Source organism: Manis javanica, chromosome 5, assembly GCF_040802235.1.
Source record: "Manis javanica isolate MJ-LG chromosome 5, MJ_LKY, whole genome shotgun sequence".
In the NCBI taxonomy this organism is placed as follows: Eukaryota; Metazoa; Chordata; class Mammalia; order Pholidota; family Manidae; genus Manis; species Manis javanica.
The window spans coordinates 23669667-23696672 of NC_133160.1; the positions used below are offsets into that span (position 1 = coordinate 23669667).

A 27006-nucleotide genomic window follows, 5' to 3' on the forward strand; every position below is an offset into this window, starting at 1 on the left:
GGAAAAGAAACTGGCGGCAGGGCAGTCCTTGGGAAACCACAAGGATCTTACCATTCACTTCTTTATTTTTTCTAATCAACCTGTCTACTATTTTACAGAATTTGGGCATTGAAATGAAAAACGATTTACTGTGCCAATATTTGTCTTCATCAGAATATTTAAAATTATGTTTGGGTTGTTTACAATTTGAAATTGGTGGGAGGGACTGTTCTCTTTGCAAGAAACCTGGGATGATTTCTCAACATGAGAACTTTTTTGGCCTGCAGATGTGATTTGTGTTACAGAAGCCCCTTGTTGCCCTTCCAGCCATCCTTGGTATTTTTAGTTTCCAATTTTCTAGGCCACATGAACCCACCAGTACCCACTTTGGTGTTTCTCCTATAATACAGACTCCCAGTAAGACAAAGCAGAAGGAGGTGGAGGAAAAGGGGAGCAATGCATGTTTCCTGCAGATGGGGGATAGTCCTGGTCTGCTGCCATTTTCCTGGTGGTGGTGATGAATTTGCATGGGTCACTTCTCATCCCCTCAGTCACCTCATGGGCAGCTCTTGTTTGGGTTTGAGACAGAGGGGCCTAGGGTTCTGTAGGCAGTGTAACAAGGGCAATGTGTGTATTCATGTCTCTTAAATTATTCCAGGGATGTAGCTTCAGAGATGCTGTTGGGTACCATTTTCCTTCTTTTCCATGGATGTCACAAATACGCAAGAGAAATTCTTTATAATGCTAGAGTTGGGAAGTGGGTTTTCAGTGTGTGATGGAAGCATATCCTGTGGGCATTAAAAATGAGTGTTCACTTAGGGGTCTAATTCCTAGGTTAGGATTAAGACTATAGAGGCTTAATCAAGTAGCCTGGGGGATGAGAGCAAGCACTTAAATTGTGCATTTTTCACTTAATAACTGTGTGACCTTAGGAAAGGTCTTTGGTTTCTTCATCTGTGAAATGGGGATAGCAGTACCAACCTCATCAGGTTATTTTGAGGATTAAATAATATGTGTAAAGCACTTAGAATAGTGCTTTATAATAGTAAGTACACAATAGAGGTAAGTTGTTAATAAGAGAATAGAATAGACCCTGCAGAGAATTCTAAAATAGCATTCTGTGTTAGAATCCTGTATTCTTGATTTTCCTCTGGATTTTGTACTTCTCTCAAAGGCAGACTAGTTCAAATGTCCAGACTTACCTCTTATTCCATACTTCTGTCTAGCTTAGTGATTCTCCAGTTGTATGATGACCTATATGCACAAAGTAAGGTAAATATTATTTTATGTATACATATATATATAAACAGCTATATACACTGGGGTTTTGGATGCTTCAAAGGCTTTTCAAGGAAAAGTCTCCCTAGCCCCCTTTTTTTGGACTGGTAATACATGTTCATGGTATAAAATCCAAAAGGTCAAAGCAGTGTGCTAATATGCAGTGGGAAGTAGTTGTTCTTCCTTCTTCCTGAATTGCCTAGTTTTTCAGTCTTTCCCTGAAGGCAACCACTATTAGGTATTTCTTCTCTAACTTTCCAGAGATATTTCATATATTTGTAAACACATTTATATGTGTTCTTGCTACACTGTTTTATACATGTTGATGTACTTATTTCTGTTAAGAGTATTTTGGAGAACAATCATATCAGTACATATAGGCTTTTTCATTGTTTTTAATGGTGGTGTACTAGTCCATTGTGTAGACAAACCATTATTTGTTTTACTAGTTACCTATTTGTGAACATTTAGGCTGCTTTGCATCTTGTGTCTTTATATAAGTAGTGCTGCCTAGTAATGTGGTACATGAGTTATTTAGTATATGTACAGATGTAACCTTCATCCTAAGGATGAAGGTTGTATCCTATGAAAATATTAAGAATAGCTGTGAGTCTGTGCTAAGTTTAAAATTTAACCCTTGCAAAAATGTGACTCTACTGCATAGTTGCTTTTTTCTCTCAGAAGGCTCCCAGAGCTTGAGAACCCTCCTGGTGTGGCTTGGGTTCCTGTACATATGTCCGTAATTTGCAGGAATGAACGTGGTCTCCCTCTGCCTCAGGAATGGATTACCCAAGTTCTTGGTGACCTCCATCTTTTTTTTTTTATAGAAGACACGAGCATATCACAGGCTGAAAGATGATGTCCAGGAAGAGGTAAAATTAAGGCGTTTGGAGGAACTTATCACTGTCTTCCGAGAAGAAGCAACAAAAGCCAACAAGACCTCTGTGGGTCGTACCCAGCTGGTGCTGGTGGAGGGGGTGAGGCCATATATATATGTGTGTATATATATATATATATTTGTTTTGATTTTTAGAACACAGTTAGTCTCCCCTTTATTTAGAGTTTTTTAAAAATTCTTTTTAATTTTTTTATTAAAGTATGGTTGATATATAATACTGGTTTCAAGTATACAACACAGTGGTTCAACAGTTATACACATTATTAGATCGTCATCTTAACTAGTGCAGTTACACTATCTGTCAACATATAAATATGTTACCGAACCATTAAGTATATTCTCCATGCTGCACTTCCATCTCTGTGACCAACGTATATTATGGTTGAAATTTTTGTGCCCCCTTTTCCCCTTCATGCTTCCCACTCATCCGTCCCTTAGAGCTTTTTTTTTGTTGTTGTTGTTATTTTCTTGCTTTAATAATATTCTAACACCAATCCCAAATCCACAGCTTATTTCACTTTGATTTCAATTCAGAAGATGAGTAAGATTTCATGTTCTCCAGATTCCATTATATATATGTCTCTTGTATTTTAATATATCCCACAAATGTAGCTTCACAGCTGGTAGTTACACTTAACTCATGCATTGATAAATTGCTGAGTATATAACCTCATTAACTAAATTAAACTAATAATTTAGTTTCTGTCCTACAATGTTTTAATCACATATTAGTATTTCATGTATCATAATTTAGGAAAAAAATAATATTAGTCAATAATTTATTTGATCCATGCCCACTGTAGTGTTGCTCCAGCATGACAGCAAATGAGTCTTTCTGTTACCAAAGTAATAATGAGCCAGTCTTGCATTGATTAAATCTAATTTGAACATGGGGCGGTTTCCATTAGGAATTTACTGTAATCACTGCATCTGTATTTTACTAAGATCTCTAAAATTTCATTCATATTTGATATTGACCTATACAATAAATCTCTAAATAGAAATGAAAACTTGCCACAAACAAAATTATAAAATGAACTACCAAAGATGTAAAATGAAATGGCAAGGTGTGTTAAAAACAAAACTACATATAGAGGTTAATTATTTAAAAACACAGTGGATGTGGTTTGGTAGTGTGGCACTGTGGTCAGAGCACATTCTCTGCATGTAGCCTAGCCAGGTTCAAGTTCCTGCTCGGCCCCAAACCAGCATGTGAATTGAGACAGATCACTCAACCTCTCTGAACCTAAGGTTCTCCTTGTCTTTACAGTGGAAATAATGCTAGTGTCTACTTCATGCACTTAGAAAAATCTAAGAAGGTACAGCATTACTGTGTACACAGCAGTGATGCGTACACTGTTAAGCGCTATTTGAGGGTTATACATTCCACTCTAGAAAGCTTCTTAAAAACAGAAACCTTTAAGTGTTTCTTAATCCAAAAGTTTGTATTCAGCTGAGATGATAAATGTAGCCCACACCCCATGTTCTCACGCAGGCTCTGAAGATGAATATCAGTCAGTGGGAACTGGCATGGCCTCCAGGCATTTGGCAATAGGAATGGTCTCCTTATCACAGACTACAGTTAACCTTGGCATTTTCTCTCTTCTTTACAATTATCTCTTCCTTTACTACACTGAGTGCAGACTGAGGTCCACAGGTTTGATTCTCGAGTGCTTAGAGCCACTTCCTGATCATTCTCATTAACGGTATCCCCAAGATAAAGATTTTAGGTTGAAGCATTTCCTCAATGATTTTGAATATAAATTTGTTTTCTATCCTCACAATGCTGGCAGAGTGTGTTGAATGGCCCTTAGAGCTTTTTAAAAAAAATCAATTTCTATAGTTTTCAGCATACAGATCCTATACATATTTTGTTAGATTTACACTTAAGGTAGTTCATTTTTTTTTTAGTTGTGTTGCTCTTGTATTTTTAATTTTGGGTGGCCATGTATTCATTGCTACTGTATAGAAATAATTGAGTTTTGTATGTTTGTCTGTATCCTGTGACTTTGCTGAACTCAGCAGTTCTAGGAGTTTTTTGGGTAGTTGCCTTGGTATTGTCTGTGTAGGTAATCATGTCATCGTGTTTATTCTTCCTTCCTGATGTTCCAAAGTTCCTTCTTTTATCATTTCCTTTCTGTTTAGAGAACCTTTAGACACTCTGGCAGCAGATTCTCTGTTTTCCTTCATCTTAGAATATTTTCATTTCCCCTTTGTTCCTGATGAATATATTTGTATTTTGTAGAGGGATTAGAGAAAAGCTTCATCTTTCTGGAAGTAGTATATCATATGCATGTTTTCAGAGTCAATTTTATTCTCTTTAGTCCTTTTTAAAATTCTTCTTTCTTAGAAATATACTCTATTTCAGGAATTTTGGGGTTCCTGTAAGCTTCTGTGGTCAATCCTGGGAACTTTACTGTCATTTAGGGTACTGAACAGGTAGGATAAGGGGTGAGTTTGGGAACCTGACTTTAGTGAAGCTGCATGCTGCAGCCAGAGGAGAGGAAGGAAAAGAGTGAGCCAAGGCCCTTTCTGTGACCCCTCCCGAGTCCTGGTTTGAGGTGGCAAAGTCCTGCTCCATGCCTTAGGATGTAGTAGCATCAAAGCCACCAGTTGCTTGGTGTTTATGTTTGTTGTGTAGAACTCTGGTAGTGAGTGACATGACAGTGAGGAACTAGTTCAAGCCATTCAGCCTAAGTCAGAAAGAATGCCTTTTGTATAAGATGTCAGGGATATCTTGAGGAGCCCAAGCGCGGGAATACTGCCTGGTATCTGGGAAGTACTGTACCCAGCTTGGGAAGGCCTTGAGTCTTGAACTTCCTGTCTCCTCCTCAGGCCAACTTTTCCTACTTTTTCATCTGTGTGGTAGAGTACAACAGCTCTGTAGTGCCTCCGTTTACACATTATAGTTCCAGCTATTCTCAGACAAAAGTAGTGTCTTTCAGCCCTAACTCACATTTCTGGGAGAGAGGTTACTGATAACTCAGCCTGGGTTAGGGATTTTCCTGTGGTCTGGGCCAGCAGTGGCTGATGGATGGTGATACTGAGCTACTGAAATACCCCAAACAGTGTTTAACTCATTAAATGCTTTGTAATTTAGGATATTAGCTGGGATTCTGGAGATCTGTACATGTACATGTCTGTTGGCAATCTACATTTTATCCAGCAGAAATTAAGTCTTACTGTATTTCTAGCTGTCCTCACACAAGGTATGGCACAGAACAGTGTGCTTGACTTTTGAATGAATGAATAAGTACTCAGAAGTTACTAATCTGTGTCCATGACTTCATCAGCCCCAGAGCATCTGGTAATTAAACGAACCAAAGTAAGGTTCTTTCTATTGCATCTGACACAAACCATTAATAAATTGGGATTTAGAGAATAATGGATTTTTCATGGCTAGCAGTTGGAGTCTTTACTTTCTCTTAGAGGAGACTTCCTTTCTGCCAGTCATGGGCAGTTTAAAATACCAGGTTGCTATATCTAGAGTGACAGAGAAGATGATGATAAGAGACACATACTGAGCATTTACTGTCACCAGGAACTGTGCACTTTATGGTCATTGGCAGATTGAATTCCACCATAGTCCTTTGAGGTACTGATGTTATTAGCCCCTTTATGTAGAGAAATGGACACTTGGTAATAAAATAAATTCCTGAAGATCACACAGCTAGTGTGGTAGAGCCAGAATTTGACCCAGGTCTGTTTCATTCTAGAGCCTATATAAAAAAAAAAAAACTGCCACCGTTTTTAAGTACAGAGTTAAAGAAATAGATTTGGAGAGAACAGTGTAATGAATGCCCATGTGCTCTTCAGCCTCAGCAATTGTCAATATAATGTTAATCATGGCTAATCTTGTTTCATCTCTACTGCTCCCACTGGGTTGTTTTCAAATGAGTACAAGACATCCTATTTAATCAGGAAATTATTTCAGTATATATCTTTGAAAGATAAAGACTTAAAAAACAGTGCTGTTATATCTGAAATAATTGACAACAGTTGGTTGATATTATAAAATAACTAGTTAGTGTTCCAATTTCTTTATCTCATGAATTTCTTTTATGGTTGGTTTGTTCAAATCATGGAACCTGAATACTCTCTTAAAAAATTTATTGTAAAACAATCACAAACTTACAGAAAAGTTATAAGCACAAAGAACTTTTTAATTTTATTTATTTTTATTAAATAAGATTGCTTGAGAAATCTTATAAAGGTTTCACATGAGTACCATTGTGGTTACAACACTCACCCATATTATCAAGTCTCCCCCACCCACCCCATTACAGTCACTGTCCCTCAGCATAGTAAGACGCTATAGACAAAGAACTTTTATTTCTCTGAATCCTTTGAAAGTAAGGTGCTGACCTGATGCCCCCAAAGCCCTGATACTGTAATATGTATCTTGTACAAACAGGGACAGTCTCCTACATAACTATAATACAATCATCAAAATCAGGAAATTTACCTTGTGAGATTACTACCATCCAATCCTTACACCCTGTTTAATTCTATTCATTTGTCTCAGAACTGCCCTTTATAGGAAAAGGATTTAGTTCACTGTTACATGTTGTGTTAGTTGTCATGTCTCTGTAGTCTCCTTCAGTCTAGAATAGTTTTTTACTTTTTTGGCTTTTATAATCTTGACACTTGATGATTATAGGCCAGTTATCATGTGAATCTGCCTCAATTTGAATTTGTCTGATGAGTTTCCTCATGATAGGATTAGGGGTATGCATTTTTAGGCAAGAATATTAGAGAAATGATGTGTTCTAATTGTACCCTGTGAGGTGGCATTTTAATTTATCTCTTTACTGGTGATAATAACTTTGAAAATATCATTAAGATGGTATCTTAGAGGCTTTTTGGTTGTAAAGTTACTCTTTTTGTAACTAGTGAGTTTTTATAGGGAGGTAATACCTGACTGATGTTTCCCCTAAAGCAGTTTAAGAACTAAATTCCTTCCTGTGTCTTTGATCACTGAAGAATAGGCATGTAGTCAGAGCTTGATTTTCTAAGGGTGGATTATGTACCCTTTGGATTATCTTTGGACAGTTGTTTTAACCCCAGAGAGGGCATTACTCAAAATGTATAAGACCCTTGCATTAATATACTTTTATCCTTTCCCCTTACCTTCTGTATGGTTGTTGTCATAGATTTTTGCTTCTGTGTCCCAAAGTACATTGATATTTTTGCTTTGAAAAATCAATTATTTTTTAAAGAAATCTTTAAAAATAAGAGAAAAGTCTTATATATGTATCTGCTTATTTACTGTTTCTGGTATTCTTCGTTCCTTGTGTACATTCAGGTTTCTATCTGGTATCATATTCTTTGTGCTTGAAAAACTTTCCTTAACATTTCTTTTTTTGATGATGCATCATCTCAGCTTTTGTTTGTCTGAAAAAAATTTTCGTCTACCTTTTAAAAATATTTTTTTATTTTTTATCAAATTTTAACATGATATTTGAAAGATATTCTGTTGTCTATTGACATGCATAGTTCAGATGGGAAGTTGCATCATTCTTATCTTCTCTATATATAAAATACCTTTTTTCTGTGACTGTTTTTAAGATTTTTTAATCACTGTTTTTAGAAATTTGATGTGTCTTGGCATGGCTTTCTTTGTATTTATACCTTTGTGTTTTCTTTGGGACTTGTTGCGGCTGAGTTTGTGGGTTTATAATTTTCATCAAATTTGGAAATTTCTCATCTACTATTTTTCAGATATTTTTTCTGTACTTCTCTTGCTTCTTGCCACCTACTTCCACCTTTTCTCCTCTCCTGCAACTCCAATTACCTGTATGTCCAACCACTTGATATTGTCCCATATATAGGTCACTGAGACCGGTCATTATTTTTTCTGTCTTTTTTATCTCAGTGTTTCATATTGGATAGATTGTATTGCTGTCTTCAGGTTCACCATTCTTTTCTCTGGTATTGTCTAATTGGCTATTACCTATTGAATTTTTAATTCTAGATATATGTTTTTCATCTCTGTAAGTTACATTTATTTTTTTAAAAATATTCTCTTCTGTGTTCTTGTTTTCTTTTGAAAGTTAATTTCATATTTAACCTTAATTGTGATAGCTGGTTTATTATCTTTGTGATAATTCCATCCCTGCTATTGTTTCTCAGTGTGTGTCTATTGAGTGACTGTTCTCCTGATTATGGGTCACATTTTTCTGCTTCTGGGCATATCTACTGCTTTTTCCTTAGATATTTGACATTGTGATGTTCATTTTTGAGTGGATTTTGTGTTGGACTTGGTTCTGATAGGTTATTATGTTACTTAAATATCAGTTTGATTCTTTCAAGGCTTGTTTTTAAGCTTTGTTAGAAAAGCTTTTCTTTATTCTAAGGGTAGTTTAGCCTCATCACTAAACTGTGGCTCTTCTGGAGTTGTTACTTCATGTTCCAAGGAATCGGTGAGGACTGTTTAGCTGTAGGTCAAGTGATTTCCAGTTCTGTGTGAACTCTGGGAGTCAGTGAGCTGACAGTTCCCAGGTTGTTTTCTTTGCCTAACTTCATGGAGGTTCACTCTACACAAGCCTGTGTTAGTATTCAGCAAAGACTCTAGGGACCCCTATACACATTTCTACAGCTCTTTTTCTGTTTAGCTGCCTCCTGTCTAGAACTTGTCCCACAATATGTAGCTATTCAGGCTCCCTGAAATATCCCTCTTCCTTCAATCCAGAGAGAACCACTGTGCTTTGCTTGAGATTTCCTCCCTGCCTTGCATGCTCTGGTCTGTCATGTGCCTTCTGGTAGAACACAGGGTTGATTGTAGGGCTCTTCCTATTTATTTTCCTTCTGTTGTGGATCACATTCTTGTTGTCAGGCCTATTGGAGGTCTATTCCTAGGGAAGGTAATTCTGCAGAGACTCATTGATTGAGTTTTTCATTAACATACAGTCTGCAATAGTCTATTCAATACCTGAAAATAGTTGTTTCATATATTTCCTCCAGTTTCTTGGTTATTTAAGGATGGAGGGTAAATTTGATTTTTGACACTTCTTCATGGCTAGAAGAGAAAGACTTGTGTATATTCTAGAAGCTAATACCATCATACTGATTTTATTATTATTTTTGTCCCTGTGTTTTGTATGTTGTGATGGAAACTCTGGCTTCTAGTCTGCCTGTTTATTAGGGGCAAGTAACCCAGGCCAAACAGCCCCAAAACATTCCTGAGTGATTACTGTGAGACCGGTAAAGTGAAAGTCAGTTTATCAAGCACATCACCCATTGATCTTTGCTGTCAGGCCTGTTGGAGGTCTATTCCTAGGGAAGGTAATTCTGCAAAGACTCATTGATTGAGTTTTTTGTTAACATACAGTCTGTCAGACTTTGAGTCTCTGTTGTATGCCATACACTGCCTTTGTTGGTGAAGCAACGATAAACACTTAATCTTCAGTGTTTCCTTAGTTAAGGAATGCTCTATGAGTAAGACCCCTGGGGATCTGAGGCAGAGAAGGCATAGTTTCTGCCTTCTAAGAACTGATGACTGTGACAAATTTGTGAATCTCCTTTGTTCTTACTGCAGCTCAGTAAACGCTCTGCTGCTGACCTCTGTGGCCGGAATGATGGAAACCTTAAGGTGATTTTCCCTGATGTAGAGATGGAGGATGTCACTAACTCTGAGCTCAAGGTGAGAGCTCAGCCTGGGGACTATGTGCTGGTGAAGGTAAGGTGTCCTTTTGGGCTTTTGGCTTGCACTGTGCATTCGGTGTTGGGTTGGATAATTTGGGGGAATGAAATTTTTTCTTGGAGAAATTCTTTAGTAAAATAAAAATCTCTTCTCAACCTGAATTTTGGAAGGGCACCTCAAATTGAATTTTAAATTGCTCCTAAGCAGTAATGCCTTCTTGATTTTCTTGTCTTTTTTCCTGTCTTGGAAGGGTTCTTTTTGATAATTTGGTGAGGTTAGGGAATACATAATAGCATGTAATTTTCTGCTACAGAGAGGGCTAGGAAGTGTAAGTGATTTTGAGTGCATTGATAGTTCTGTCTGTCAGAGATCAGCATTCCCTTCCAGGTCTCGGATGCCCTAGGCATTCCCAACATTCCTAAGCTAGCAGATCTAGTTGAATGGCTGTGGGATTTTTTCCCTTTTCTCCTTTCTCCTTTACACTGGGGATATTCCTTTCTTTACTTCTTTTGTTCTTATACTGTGACAGATCGGCTACTACCGTCTTCCTTTCCTTCTTCTCACATCCGCTTTGCCCACAAGCAGAGGCTAGCAGGATGTGTACTATGAGGTAGGCAGGAGGAAAGCCTTGTCTCTAACACTGAACTCTGAAACATCTACAAAAGGGAGCGATGGTCAGAGGGTGATGCTTTTTCTGCTGATGCTGATCAGTGTTCTGTTCTCTGCCCTGTTCCTTAGTACCTCACCCCCTGCTCTCATTTCTGTGCTTACTCTTACAGTCACCTATGCTTGAGTTCATAGGCGCCATGGTGCATGGCCTGCAGCCAGGGAAATTTCATTCCCCTGGCATGTAACTTCTTTGAATTGGCCTGGGATTTCAAGCCACTGAGAACTTTTCTGTTCCGTCCATCCGACAAAAACTTAAAACACAGTTAGTTTGCTGGTTGGGGACTTTATGATCCCACTCCCTTCTGGCCTTGTCCTGACTGGGGATTGTCTTACTTTAAGCATTACCTAAGAATTTCCTAAGTAGAATAATTCCTGCAAGACAGCAATGTGACTGATCTGGAAATGGTCCCTCATAGGCTTCTCCATTTGTCCCTTTATTTCTCTTTGGACATCGTCTTGTTTTTTTAATTCTCTGTCTTCTGAATGTTTGCTTCTTTGATTTTTTAGTTGTTTTCCAACACCTCCTCCTGTTTTCTTTCCACTATAGCTAAGGATTACTTGAAAAAAGGAATGAGGTAGGTGACTGGGTTTTAGCATTAGTATGATAGTCTTTTGTAAATGGAAAAAATCCATTTGCGAATAAAGATAGAAAGGTGATGCTGTGTAACTTGGGGCTCTTTTCTGTGCCCAAGTGACATAAACCCCACTGGTAAGATTTAGTGGAAGGATCAAAGTGAAGGAGGAGCTATGGAATCAGGGGTGTGTTGGCTCTTTTCTCTGTTGCTCGTCTTTGCTGTTCCCATTTCCCTCCACTTAGAGTCTCTGGGCTGCACTAGAACCACTCCTTCATAAATTTCACTTTCTTGTCTCCCTTTTTTCTGTGGTACTTAATTTACCTAAACCCCAACCCTGGGGAAAATGGCTGTCTGCTTGCTCTGCATCTGCACCCTAGCAGCTGAACATTACTGGGGAAGAACATCCATTTAATCTGTATTACACAAATTAGGTCAGATGTTGGTGATTGAAAACTCAAAATACAGTGTCTTTAAGAAGGTAGTTCTCTTTCTTATAAAAATCTCAATATGGAATACAGTCCAGAGACTAACCCAAGCATATATGGTCAATTCATATATGATAAAGGAGCCATGGATATACAATAGGGAAATGACAGCCTCTTCAACAGCTGATGTTAGCAAAACTGGACAGCTACATGTAAGAGAATGAAACTGGATTATTGTCTAACCCCATATGTAAAAGTAAACTCAAAATGGATCAAAGACCTGAATGTAAGTCATGAAACCATAAAACTCTTAGAAAAAAACATAGGCAAAAATCTCTTGGACATAAGCATGAGCAACTTCTTCATGAACATATCTCCATGGGCAAGGGAAACAAAAGCAAAAATGAACAAGTGGGACTATATCAAACTAAAAAGCTTCTGTACAGCAAAGGACACCATCAGCAGAACAAAAAGGCACCCTACAGTATGGGAGAATATATTCATGAATGACATACCTGATAAAAGGTTGACATCCAAACTATATTAAGAGCTCATGCACCTTAATGAACAAAAAGAAAATGATCCAATTAAAAAATCGGCAGAGGATCTGAACAGACACTTCTTCAAAGAAGAAATTCAGATGGCCAACAGGCGCATGAAAAGATGCTCCACATTGTTAATCATCAGAGAAATGCAAATTAAAACCACAATGAGATATCATCGCACACCAGTTAGGATGGCCAACATCCAAAAGACAAACAACAACAAATGTTGGTGAGGATGTGGAGAAAGGGGAACTCTCCTATACTGCTGGTGGGAATGTAAGTTAGTTCAACCATTGTGGGAAGCAATATGGAGATTCCTCAATAAACTCAAAGTAGAAATACCATTTGACCCAGGAATTCCACTCCTAGGAATTTACCCTTAGAGTGCAGCAGCCCAGTTTGAAAAAGACATATGCACCCCTATGTTTATCGCAGCACTATTTACAGTAGCCAAGATAACGGAAGCAACCTAAGTGTCCATCAGTAGATGAATGGATAAAGAAGAAGTGGTACATGTACACAATGGAATATTATTCAGCTATAAGAAGAAAACAAATCCTGCCATTTGCAACGACATGGATGGAGCTAGAGGGTATTATGCTCAGTGAAATAAGCCAGGCAGAGAGAGACAAGTACCAAATTATTTCACTCATCTGTGGAGTATAAGAACAAAGGAAAAACTGAAGGAACAAAACAGCAGCAGACTCACAGAACCCAAGAATGACTAACAGTTACCAAAGGGAAGGACTGGGGAGGATGGGTGGGAAGGGAGGGATAAGGGGGAAAAAGGGGCATTACGATTAGACACACAATATATGGGGGGTGGGCATGGGGAAGGCAGTATAACACAGAGAAGACAAGTAGTGATTTTGTAGCATCTTACTATGCTGATGGACAGTGACTGTAATGGGGTATGTGGTGGGGACTTGATAATGGGGGTAATCTAGTAACCATAATGTTCATGTAATTGTACATTAATGATCCCCACCCCCCTAAAAAAAATATCAATATGGACGGTCTGGAACTGGTAATCGTGATGGTTCCATGGTCATTAGGGGTTCAGACTCTTTCTGACTTTGGCTGTGCTGCGTGTAGCTTCCATTCTTAGGGTCACCTCATGACCAGGGTGGTTGCTCCAGCCATCAAATCCATACTGTAGCTAGCAGGAAGGAGGAAGAAGAGAGGGAAGGGCACACCCTCTTCCTTTCAGGACACTTTGCAGGAGTTTCACACACTGTTTCTGCCACAGTAACACCACGCCAGGCCAGAAGCTGGGAAGTATGGGCTTCATTCTGAGTGAGCAGGTACCCAGCTAAAAATTCCTCAGTTCTGTTACTGAGGAAGAAGAGGAGAAATGTTGGGGGGACAAGTAACAGTCCATGTCACATGAATCCAACTTAATTCAGTTCAAATGCATGACCATAAAACTCAAGTGAACACTCAGCATGGCCCTGAAATCCTGATCCCATTATTTTTCTCTAGTAAATTGACTTTCCCACTCTTTCTCTTTAAATCTTCACTTGCCTGTCTAAACCCTAGGATCAGCTGATGTCTTTGCTCATTTCATAGAGAAAATAGATGTAATCAGATGAAAACTCATGGTCTCATCAGTGTTCCCAGCAGCCCACTCGCATCCTGCTTGTACTCGCTGTCTGCTCACATAGGGCTGTGAGGAAGCGCCTTCATCTCCTCTCAGGCTCCTTGTGCCTTCCCTCTGTCCCTTCCTGTCCTCTCAGGAGACCTGCATTTATCTCCTTTGCCTCTGCGTCTTAATGTAGTTAAAATAGAATGAATTCTTCCCATTTTCCTACAGCTTACTTCTTTTCAAGCCTAGTGTTGGACCTAGTATGTAATGCAGGGTGTCCAAGGCCTGCGCGGTCGGTCCCAGCTACCGTCCCCATCTCCTGTTCCCTCCACTCCTCTCCTCTCTCCTCCTCCTTTTCCCCTCCGATCTAGTTCTAGGGTCAGGGACTTTGCACATGCTCTGTTGCTTGGGAGGCCCTTGATTTTTGCCTGGCAACCTTCTTTTTAACATTTAGTTTCTTTCTGAAATGTCATGTCCTTGAGAGGCCTTCTCTCTAGGGGAGCGAAAGTAGCTTGCCTGTGCCTTTCTCTTCTCAGACCATATAAACTAATTTTATCTTCATATCACTTCTCAGTGCCTGAAATTATCTTTCTTTCTTTGTTTACATATTTGTTGTTTGTATTCTTCTGAAAGCTTCTTTGAGGTCAGAGAAAATATTTGTTGTGTTTATTTGATGTCTCCAGCCTCTAGGATAATTCCTAGAACATAATAAGCACCCAATAAATATTTACTAAGGGGCTGACTGGTTCTTATGGTAAGAAATGAGACCACTGGTAACTTTGGGATCCCATGCTTCCAGCTCTTAATTAGAGAAGAAGGAGAGCTTTTCATACCAACTTTTGGCCATAAACATCTTGAGGAGGGCTTTGACTTGTACAGCCTGGGTCACAGCTTACTGGTAGGGTTTGTGAAGGGCAGTTCACACCGAACCTAAGGTTGGTACCAGAGAGCAGCTGTCTCCCACGAAAGAGAGAAGAGGCAGTTGGGATTCAGCTATTTTGGACTAGTTAAATTATGTGCATTATCATTACATCAGGTGTCTCTTCCTCTCAGGATTGAGGGCACACAGGAACTGTGCAGTCTCTGTTGACTGGTCCTTTCCATCAGAACCTTTTTGATGACTTCTCCTTGGGAGCTCCACATTAAGTCCCTAACATGCAGTCCTGGTGACCTTGCTTTCTTCTGACTGGTTTTCTTTCAGATCACTTCCGCCAGCTCTCAGACACTTAAAGGACATGTCCTCTGCAGGACCACACTGAAGGACTCCGCAGCGTATTGCCGACCTGACTCTGCAGGACCACACTGAAGGACTCCACAGCGTGTTGCTGACCTGACTCTGCAGGACCACACTGAAGGACTCCACTGTGTATTGCTGACCTGAGTGGATAGCTTCAGAGTAGATGTGGGCAGGTGTTCCCAAAAGGACCAGATATGACTGGTCACTAATGAAAGAGGTAATGAAGTTTTGGAGACAAGCTGCAAGTGGTGGAGCAACTTTATGTAAATGGAAAATGCATCTCTTTGCTGCACGTGAACAGCTTTTACAATCATTAAATTTACCTAAACTAAGGTGGTCCCTTTGTCTCTACTTGTACTTCATAGTAAACACTTACCAAATGGGGTGATCATGCAAGATTTTGCTTCTAAAGCAGACTATGTGTATTGGGATATGCTGAGGCTTTTATTGTGTATCTTGTCAGGAATTCCTTTAGACCCTTTCCACTGATCTGTATGACAGCCTTTGGGAACCCCAGGCTGGGAACCTCTTCCTCAGGTGCTGGTTCAGCCTGGGAAGAATGTTTGCTGCTCTCAAGGTCCATCTTCTACTGTGAGAAACATTTGTATGCTTTTGTTCAAAAGGCATTTTTTTAAAAGTTTTGAAATTCAAAGTATGAACAAATAAAATAGCATGTGGTAAATTCAAACAGTATAAACGTATCTATAATTGGTCTGTTTCCCTCTTACCACTTTCTCCTAACCCTAGGTCCCTTTCACAGAGGCCAGCACTTTTGTCATTTTCTAGTAAGTCTTTGAAGAGATGGTCCCTGTATATACAGTAATTAGTGTATGTATTTGTTTACACAAATGTTCATACACCATACACATTAATAGCTTTATTGAGATATGTGTAATTGACATTCAACTGATATGCACATATTTAAAGTTTACAATTTAAACTTTAACATGTATGCACATGTGAAACCACCATCAAATCAAGGTAGTGACTATATCCATCCCTCTGAAATTCTTCTCATGGCCCTTTGTAGTCCCTTTGTCCTCTGATTCCCCAACCCTTAGGCTACCATGAATTTTTCTGTCACACATTTTGACGTGTGTTTTCATTTTCATTAACTTTAAAATATTTCCTTTTTTAATTGAAGTTTTGTTGATATACAATTTTATATTGGCTTGAAATATGCATCACAGTGGTCCAACAGTAACCCATATTAAATCCTCATCCCCCACTAGTGCATTACTATCTGTCAACATAGGAAGATAGTACAGAATGATTGGCTATATTCTCCATGCTGTACTACTATCCCCACGACCAGCTTATATTATGATTGAAAATTTTTGTGCCCCTTTATCTCCCTCCCCTCCCCACCTACCCATTCCAACCTCTCCCTCATGGTAACCACTGGTCACTTCTCAGTGTCTATGAGTCTACTGCTATTTTGTTCATTCTGCTTTGCTTTGTTTTTATATTCCATAAATAAGTGAAATCATCTGGTATTTGTCTTTCTCCACCTGACTTATTTCACTTAGCATAATACCCTCTAGATCCATCCATGTTGCAAATGGCAGGATTTCTTCTTTTTTCATAACTGAGTAATATTCCATTGTGTATATATACCACCTCTTTATCCATTCATCTATTGATGAACACTTAGGTTGCTTCTGTATCTTGGCTACTGTAAATAATGTGGTGATAAACTTAGGGGTACATGTTTTTTCAAATCAGGGATTTTGTTTTCTTTGAGTAAATTCCTAGGACTAGAATTACCGGGTCAAATGATATTTCTATTTTTAGGTTTTTGAGGAACCTTCATACTGCTTTCTACAATGGTTGTACCAATTTACAGTCACACCAACAGTGTAGGAGGGTTCCTATTTCTCCACATCCTTTCCAGCATTTGTTGTTTCTTTTCTTTTGGATAGTGGCCATTCTAACTGGTGTGAGGTGATATCTTATGGTTTTGATTTACATTTCCCTGATTAGTGATGTGGAACATCTTTTCATGTTCCTGTTGGCTATTTGTATTTCATTTTTTGAGACATGTCTGTTCAGGTCCTCTGCCCATTTTTTAATTGTGTTATTTGTTTTTTGGGTGTTGAGGCATATGAGTTCTTTATTTATTTTGGATGTTAACTCCTTATTGGATGAATCATTTACAGTTCATGAGTTCTTTATATATTTGTATGTTAACCCCTTATCAGATGCCTTTTTGTTCTGCTGATGGTGTCCTTTGCTGTACAAAAGGTTTTTAGATTGATGTGGTCCCACTTGTTCATTTTTCATTTTGTTTCCCTTGCCCAAGGATATGTGTTCAGAAAGAAATTGCTCACGCTTATGTTCAATAAATTTTTGTCTGTGTTCTTCTAAGAGTTTTATGGTTTCATGTCTTACATTCAGGTCTTTGATACATTTCAAGTTTACTTTTATGTATGGAGTTAGACAGTAATCTGGTTTCATTCTCTTGCATATAGCTGTCCAGTTTTGCCAACACAAGCTACTGAAGAGGCTGTCTTTTCCCCATCATACATTCATGGCTCCTTTATTGTATCTTAATTGACCATATATGCATGGGTTTATATCTAGGCTCTGTATTCTGTTCTATTAACTTATGGGTTTGTTCTTGTGCTAGTACCATACTGTTTTGATTACTGCAGCTTTGTACTATAGCTAGAAGTCAGGGATCATAATCCTCCCAGCTTTGTTCTTCTTTCTCAGTGTTGCTTTGGCTATTCAGGATATTTTGTGGTTCCATATGAATTTTAGAGCTATTTGTTCTAGTTCATTGAAAAATGCTACTGGTATTTTGATAGGGAGTGCATTGAATCTGTAAATTGCTTTGGGCAGGATGGCCATTTTGACAATATTCTTCCTATCCATGAGCACAGGATAGAATTCCATTTCTTGGTGTCTTCTGTAATTTGTCTCATGAGTGTCTTATATAGTTTTCAGAGTACAGGTTTTTTACCTCCTTGGTTAGGTTTATTCCTAGGTATTTTATTCTTTTTGATGCAGTTGTAAATGTTGTTGTTTCCCTGATTTCTCTTTTTGCTAGTTAGTTGTTAGTATATAGGAATGCAGCAGATTTCTGTGTATTAGTTTTGTATCCTGCAACTTTGCTGAATTCAGTTACTATTTCTAATAATTTTTTGGGAGAGTCTTTAGGGTTTTCTATGTATAATCATGTCATCTGCAAATAGTGATAGTTTAACTTTTTCCTTACCAATTTGGATGTATTTTATCTCTTTGTCTTGTCTGATTGTTGTGGCTGGGGACTCCGGTACTGTATTGAATAAACTGGTGAGAGTGGGCATCCTTGTATTGTTCCTGATCTTAGAGGAAAAGCTTTCAGCTTTTCACCAGTAAATGTGATGTTGGCTGTGGATTTGTTGTATGTGACCTTTATTATGTTGAGTTCTGTACCCTCTATACCCATTTTGTTGAGAGTTTTTATCATGAATGGTTGTTGAATTTTTTTTTTTTTGAGAAGGCATCTCTCATATTTATTGATCAAATGGTAACAACAATAAAATTCTGTATAGGGGACTCAATGCACAGTCAATCAATGCCAAGCCTATATCTCAACAGTCTCTAATCTTCTGAAGCATAACAAACAAGTTCTTACATGGTGAACAAGGTCTTACATAGTGAATAAGTGCTTACATGGTGAACAGTGCAAGGGCAGTCATATCACAGAAACTTTCGGTTTTGATCACGCATCATGAACTATAAACAATCAAGTCATATATGATTATTCGTTTGAATTTTATACTTGATTTATATGTGAATCCCACATTTCTCCCTTATTATTATTATAATTTTTTAATAAAATGCTGAAGTGGTAGGTAGATGCAAGATAAAGGTAGAAAACATAATTTAGTGCTGTAAGAGGGCAAATGTAGATGATTAGGTCTGTGCCTATAGACTAAGTACTAATCCAAGCTAGACAAGGGCAGCAAAACATCCACGGATGCAGAAGATTTCTCTCAAAACAGGGGGTTGAGGTTCTAAGCCTCCCCTCTGTTGGTCCCCTATTTCTCTCCTGATGGCCCCCCTGCGACTGTGCCTGTCTTAGGTTGTTCCTCCCTTGAGGAATCTTACCCGTCTCTGGCTAACCAGTCATCTTGCGAGGCTATACAGGGAAATGTAAAGTTGGTAAGTGAGAGAGAAGCCATATTGTTTGAAAAGGTTAGCTTTTTACTTCTTTGCAGATTTATGCCCTGTGGCTTCTATGCCCAGCATTTGTCTTGAGGTATCTTTACCACTTGGAAGAATTATGATACTCGGTAATATTCGATATGAGGCACTAATTCTACTAAAGGGTTCTAATTAGGAAGGAAGAAGTAAAGCTATAGAAGTAGCAGACAGAAGAAAACATGGGAAGATTGATTATTTCTTTGACATATCTTCTTGTAGAGTAACATAAGCATGTATAGGTTTTAAACTACTAATTAAATTGCGCACATATGTTAACATAATAGGAATACAGCTACGTAACAAAAGCAAACCTACAATTACCAGCTATATCCAGTGAAACCAAGAAAACCAGTTAGGTATCCTAGGCAGTTGTGAAAACTTATCAATGATATGATGGATATTGTCTAACTGAATTTGAATAGTTTGAGAAAAATCAGACAAATTAAAACAACACATTCCTGGGAACTGTTCACATCCCATGTGTCCTTTTAACAGTAGATAGTCTATAGCCACATGATTTTGGAGCACTGCAACTTGCACTTCTCCTAATTCTTGGTTGAGTTCCGACAGTATAGATCCAGTCGAATTTGTTGTTTTACTGTATGCACAGGCCAGCTTAGATATCTCCTTCTTCATTCCAATGCCAAGTCCAGGAACCGGTGGGATGACTGCAGCTACAACTGCAGCAGCACCAGGATCTTTGTTGAAGTTTTTTGATGTTCATCTTCTAGAATGACTCTTCCAGAGGATATTGATGTTGGAAGTTCTTCTTCATATCATATCTTAATTCGTTTTCTGTGTAGCCAAATTAGGCTTTGATCCTGTTAGTCCATTCTTGGGTTCTGTGATTCTGCTGCTGTTTTGTTCCTTCAGTTTTTCCTTTGTTCTTATACTCCACAGATGAGTGAAATCATTTGGTATTTCTCTTTCTCCGCTTGGCTTATTTCACTGAGCATAATACCCTCTAGCTCCATCCATGTTGTTGCAAATGGTAGGATTTGTTTTCTTATGGCTGAATAATGTTCCATTGTGTATATGTACCACATCTTCTTTATCCATTCATCTACTGATGGACACTTAGGTTACTTCCAGTTCTTGGCTATTGTAAATAGTGCTGCGATAAACATAGGGGTGCATCTGTCTTTTTCAAACTTGAGTGCTGTATTCTTAGGGTAAGTTCCTAGAAGTGGAATTACTGGGTCAAATGGTAAGTCTATTTTGAGCATTTTGAGAAACCTCCATACTACTTTCCACAATGGTTGAACTAATTTACATTCCCTCCAGCAGTGTAGGAGGGTTCTCCTTTCTCCACAACTTCACCAACATTTGTTGTTGTTTGTCTTTTGGATGGTAGCCATCCTTACCGGTGTGAGGTGATTGTGGTTTGAATTTGCATTTCTCTGATGACTAGTGATGTGGAGCATCTTTTCATGTGTCTGTTGGCCATCTGAATTTCTTTTTTGGAGAGGTGTCTGTTCAGATCCTCTGCCCATTTTTTTTTTTTTGAGAGGGCATCTTCATATTTATTGATCAAATGGTTGTTAACAACAATAAAATTCTGTATAGGGGGGTCAATGCTCAATGTACAATCATTAATCGATCTCAAGCCTAATTCTCGTCAGTCTCCAATCTTCTGAAGCATAATGAACAAGTTCTTACATGGTGAACAAATTCTTACATAGGGAATAAATTCTTACATGGTGAACAGTACAAGGGCATTCATCACAGAAACTTTCGGTTTTGATCACGCATTATGAACTATAAACAATCAGGTCAAATATGAATATTCGTTTGATTTTTATACTTGATTTATATGTGGATCCCACGTTTCTCCCTTTATTATTATTATTATTTTTATTTTTTTTATTTATTTATTTATTTTTTTTGAGAGGGCATCTCTCATATTTATTGATCAAATGATTGTTAACAACAATAAAATTCAGTATAGGGGGGTCAATGCTCAATGTACAATCATTAATCCATCTCAAGCCTAATTCTCGTCAGTCTCCAATCTTCTGAAGCATAACGAACAAGTTCTTACATGGTGAACGAATTCTTACAGAGTGAATAAATTCTTACATGGTGAACAGTACAAGGGCATTCATCACAGAAACTTTCGGTTTTGATCATGCAATATGACCTATAAACCATCAGGTCAAATATGAATATTCATTTGATTTTTGTACTTGATTTATATGTTGATCCCACATTTCTCCTATTATTCTTATTATTTTTATTTTTAATAAAATGCTGAAGTGGTAGGTAGATGCAAGATAAAGGTAGAAAACATAGTTTAGTGCTGTAAGAAGGCAAATGTAGATGATCAGATGATCAGGTGTGTGCCTATGGACTAAGTATTAATCCAGGCTAGACAAGGGCAGCAAGACATCCACGGATGCAGAAGATTTCTCTCAAAGCAGGGGGGGGTGAGGTTCTGAGCCTCACCTCTGTTGATCCCCAAATTCTCACCTGATGGCCCCCCTGCGACTGTGCCTGTCTTAGGTTGTTCCTCCCTTGAGGAATCTTACCCGTCTCTGGCTAACCAGTCATCTTCCGGGGCCATACAGGGAAATGTAAAGTTGGTAAGTGAGAGAGAAGCCATATTGTTTGAAAAGGTTAGCTTTTTACTTCTTTGCAGATTTATGCCCTGTGGCTTCTATGCCCAGCACTTGTCTCGAGGTATCTTTACCACCTGGAGGAATTATGATACTCGGTAAATTCGATATGAGGCACGAATTCTATTTAAGGTTTGTAATTAGGAAGGAAGAAGAAAAGCTATAGATGTAGCATATGAAGGAAACTTGGGAGGATTGATTATTTCTTTGACATATCTTCTTGTATAGTACCTTAAGTATGTATAGGTTTTAAACTACTAACTAATTTGCACACACATATTAACATAATAGGAATACGGTGACATAAACAAAGCAAATCTATAATTACCAGCCATCTCCAGTGAAGCCAAGAAAACCATTTAGGCACCCTAGGCATTTGTGAAAATTTATCTATGATATGATGGATATTTTCCAACTGTACTTGAACCATCAGACAAATTAAAGCAGCCCATTTCTGGGATCTGTTCACATCCCATATGTTCTTTTAACCATACATAGTCTATAGTCATGAGATTTTGGGGTGCTACAACTTGCACCCCTGCCAACTCCTGGTTGAGTTCCAACAGTACAGATCCAGTCAAATTCGTTGTCTCACTGTATGCACATGCCAGCCTAGACATCTCCCTCCTCCTTCTTATGGCAAGTCCAGGAGACGGTGGGCTGGATGCAGCCACAACCGCAGCATCGTCCGGATCCCTGTGGAGGCTTTTTGATGATCATCCCCCGGCACGAGTCCTCCAGAGAGTGCTGATGCCGGAAGCTCCTCCTCATATCGTATCTTAGTTCATTTTCTGGGTATCCAAGCTAGGCCTTGATCTGTTAGTCCATTTTTGGGTTCTGTAATTCTGCTGCTGTTTTGTTCCTTCAGTTTTTCCTTTGTTCCTATACTCCTCAGATGAGTGAAATCATTTGGTATTTCTCTTTCTCCGCTTGGCTTATTTCACTGAGCATAATACTCTCCAGCTCCATCCATGTTGCTGCAAATGGTTGGATTTTTCCACTTCTTATGGCTGAGTAGTATTCCATTGTGTATATGTACCACATCTTCTTTATCCATTCATCTACAGATGGACATTTAGGTTGCTTCCAATTCTTGGCTATTGTAAATAGTGCTGCGATAAACATAGGAGTGCATCTGTCTTTCTCAAACTTGATTGCTGCGTTCTTAGGGTAAATTCCTAGGAGTGGAATTCCTGGGTCAAATGGTAGGTCTGTTTTGAGCATTTTGATGCACCTCCATACTGCTTTCCACAATGGTTGAACTAATTTACATTCCCACCAGCAGTGTAGGAGGGTTCCCCTTTCTCCACAGCCTCGCCAACATTTGTTGTTGTTTGTCTTTTGGATGGCAGCTATCCTTACTGGTGTGAGGTGATACCTCATTGTAGTTTTAATTTGCATTTCTCTGATAATTAGCGATGTGGAGCATCTTTTCATGTGTCTGTTGGCCATCTGTATTTCTTTTTTAGAGAACTGTCTGTTCAGTTCCTCTGCCCATTTTTTAATTGGGTTATTTGTTTTTTGTTTGTTGAGGCGTGTGAGCTCTTTATATATTCTGGATGTCAAGCCTTTATCGGATCTGTCATTTTCAAATATATTCTCCCATACTGTAGGGTTCCTTTTTGTTCTATTGATGGTGTCTTTCGCTGTACAGAAGCTTTTCAGCTTAATGTAGTCCCACTTGCTCATTTTTGCTGTTGTTTTCCTTGCCCGGGGAGATATGTTCAAGAAGAGATCACTCATGTTTATGTCTAAGAGGTTTTTGCCTATGTTTTTTTCCAAGAGTTTAATGGTTTCGTGACTTACATTCAGGTCTTTGATCCATTTTGAGTTTACCTTTGTATATGGGGTTAGACAATGGTCCAGTTTCATTCTCCTACATGTAGCTGTCCAGTTTTGCCAGCACCATCTGTTGAAGAGACTGTCATTTTGCCATTGTATGTCCATGGCTCCTTTATCAAATATTAATTGACCATATATGTTTGGGTTAATTTCTGGGGTCTCTAATCTGTTCCACTGGTCTGTGGCTCTGTTCTTGTGCCAGTACCAAATTGTCTTGATTACTATGGCTTTGTAGTAGAGCTTGAAGTTGGGGAGTGAGATCCCCCCTACTTTATTCTTCTTTTTCAGGATTGCTTTGGCTATTCGGGGTCTTTGGTGTTTCCATATGAATTTTTGAATTATTTGTTCCAATTCATTGAAGAATGTTGCTGGTAATTTGAGAGGGATTGCATCAAATTTGTATATTGCTTTCGGCAGGATGGCCATTTTGACGATATTAATTCTTCCTAGCCATGAGCATGGGATGAGTTTCCATTTATTAGTGTCCCCTTTAATTTCTCTTAAGAGTGACTTGTAGTTTTCAGAGTATAAGTCTTTCACTTCCTTGGTTAGGTTTATTCCTAGGTATTTTATTCTTTTTGATGCAATGGTGAATGGAATTGTTTTCCTGATTTCTCTTTCTATTGATTCGTTGTTAGTGTATAGGAAAGCTACAGATTTCTGTGTGTTGATTTTGTATCCTGCAACTTTGCTGTATTCCGATATCAGTTCTAGTAGTTTTGGAGTGGAGTCTTTAGGGTTTTTTATGTACATTATCATATCATCTGCAAATAGTGACAGTTTAACTTCTTCTTTACCAATCTGGATTCCTTGTATTTCTTTGTTTTGTCTGATTGCCGTGGCTAGGACCTCCAGTACTATGTTAAATAACAGTGGGGAGAGTGGGCATCCCTGTCTGGTTCCCGATCTCAGTGGAAATGCTTTCAGCTTCTCGCTGTTCAGTATAATGCTGGCTGTGGGTTTATCATATATGGCCTTTATTATGTTGAGGTACTTGCCCTCTATTCCCATTTTGCTGAGAGTTTTTATCATGAATGGATGTTGAATTTTGTCAAATGCTTTTTCAGCATCTATGGAGATGATCATGTGGTTTTTGTCTTTCTTTTTGTTGATGTGGTGGATGATGTTGATGGATTTTCGAATGTTGTACCATCCTTGCATCCCTGGGATGAACCCCACTTGGTCATGGTGTATGATCCTTTTGATATACTGTTGAATTCTGTTTGCTAATATTTTATTGAGTATTTTTGCATCTACATTCATCAGGGATATTGGTCTGTAATTTTCTTTTTTGGTGGGGTCTTTTCCTGGTTTTGGTATTAGGGTGATGTTGGCTTCATAGAATGAGTTTGGGAGTATTCCCTCTTCTTCTATTTTGTGGAACACTTTAAGGAGAATGGGTATTATGTCTTCTCTGTGTGTCTGATAAAATTCCGAGGTAAATCCGTCCGGCCCCGGGGTTTTGTTCTTGGGTAGTTTTTTGATTACTGTTTCAATTTCTTTGCTTGTAATTGGTTTGTTTAACTTTTGTGTTTCTTCCTTGGTCAGTCTTGGGAGGTTGTATTTTTCTAGGAAGTTGTCCATTTCTTCTAGGTTTTCCAGCTTGTTGGCATATAGGTTTTCATAGTAGTCTTTAATAATTCTTTGTATTTCTGTGGAGTCTGTCGTGATTTTTCCATTCTCATTTCTGATTATGTTGATTTGTGTTGACTCTCTTTTTCTCTTAATAAGTTGGGCTAGAGGCTTATCTATTTTGTTTATTTTCTCAAAGAACCAGCTCTTGGTTTCGTTGATTTTTGCTATTGTTTTATTCTTCTCAATTTTGTTTATTTCTTCTCTGATCTTTATTATGTCCCTCCTTCTGCTGACTTTAGGCCTCATTTGTTCTTCTTTTTCCAGTTTTAATAATTGTGATGTTAGACTATTCATTTGGGATTGTTCTTCCTTCTTCAAGTGTGCCTGGATTGCTATATACTTTCCTCTTAAGACTGCTTTCGCTGCATCCCACAGAAGTTGGGGCTTAGTGTTGTTGTTGTCATTTGTTTCTATATATTCCTTGATCTCTATTTTGATTTGTTCATTGATCCATTGATTATTTAGTAGCATGTTGTTAAGCCTCCATGTGTTTGTGAGCCTTTTTGTTTTCTTTGTAGAATTTATTTCTAGTTTCATACCTTTGTGGTCTGAAAAATTGGTTGGTAGAATTTCAATATTGTGGAATTTACTGAGGCTCTTTTTGTGAGCTAGTATGTGGTCTATTCTGGAGAATGTTCCATGTGCACTTGAGAAGAATGTATATCCTGTTGCTTTTGGATGTAAAGTTCTATAGATGTCTATTAGGTCCATCTGTTCTAGTGTGTTGTTCAGTGCCTGTGTGTCTTTACTTATTTTCTGCCCGGTGGATCTGTCCTTTGGGGTGAGTGGTGTGTTGAAGTCTCCTACAATGAATGCATTGCAGTCTATTTCCCTCTTTAGTTCTGTTAGTATTTGCTTCACATATGCTGGTGCTCCTGTATTGGGTGCATATATATTTAGAATGGTTATATCCTCTTGTTGGACTAAGCCCTTTATCATTATGTAGTGGCCTTCTTTATCTCTTGTTACTTTCTTTGTTTTGAAGTCTATTTTGTCTGATATTAGTACTGCAACCCCTGCTTTCTTCTCACTGTTGTTTGCCTGAAATATGTTTTTCCATCCCTTGACTTTTAGTCTATGCTTATCTTTGGGTTTAAGGTGAGTTTCTTGTAAGCAGCATATAGATGGGTCTTTTTTTTTATCCATTCTATTACTCTATGTCTTTTGATTGGTGCATTAAGTCCATTTACATTTAGGGTGACTATTGAAAGATATGTACTTATTGCCATTGCAGGCTTTAGATTCGTGGTTACCAAAGGTTCAAGGTTAGCCTCTTTAGTATCTTACTGCCTAACTTAGCTCGCTTATTGAGCTGTTATATACACTGTCTGGAGAGTCTTTTCTTCTCTCCCTTCTTATTCCTCCTCCTCCATTCTTCATATGTTGTGTGTTTTGTTCTGTGCTCTTTTTAGGGGTGCTCCCATCTAGAGCAGTCCCTGTAGGATGCCCTGTAGAGGTGGTTTGTGGGAAGCAAATTCCCTCAGCTTTTGCTTGTCTGGGAATTGTTTGATCCCACCATCATATTTAAATGATAGTCGTGCTGGATACAGTATCCTTGGTTCAAGGCCCTTCTGTTTCATTGCATTAAGTATATCATGCCATTCTCTTCTGGCCTGTAGGGTTTCTGTTGAGAAGTCTGATGTTAGCCTGATTGGTTTTCCTTTATAGGTGACCTTTTTCTCTCTAGCTGCCTTTAAAACTCTTTCCTTGTCCTTGATCCTTGCCATTTTAATTATTATGTGTCTTGGTGTTGTCCTCCTTGGATCCTTTCTGTTGGGGGTTCTGTATAATTCCATGGTCTGTTCGATTATTTCCTCCCCCAGTTTGGGGAAGTTTTCAGCAATTATTTCTTCAAAGACACTTTCTATCCCTTTTCCTCTTTCTTCC

The 27006-nt window shown here is 38.4% G+C and overlaps 1 protein-coding gene across 2 annotated transcripts in view; it reads left to right on the top strand.

Moving 5' to 3' along the window:
- The window catches only part of CDK5RAP1 (CDK5RAP1 mitochondrial tRNA methylthiotransferase), a 51572-nt gene extending 36051 nt beyond the window's left edge, over positions 1-15521 (top strand). Inside the window, exons 12-14 of one of the 2 annotated variants that reach the window (XM_017648828.3) lie at positions 2085-2234; positions 9693-9797; positions 14798-15521. In XM_017648828.3, the coding sequence (XP_017504317.3) occupies positions 2085-2234; positions 9693-9797; positions 14798-14902 (360 nt within the window). In that variant the 3' untranslated portion in view covers positions 14903-15521. Of the gene's footprint in view, positions 1-2084; positions 2235-9692; positions 9834-14797 lie in introns of both variants that reach the window. The other variant, XM_017648827.3, reaches the window with a different exon arrangement.
- Positions 15522-27006: the final 11485 nt, after the last annotated feature.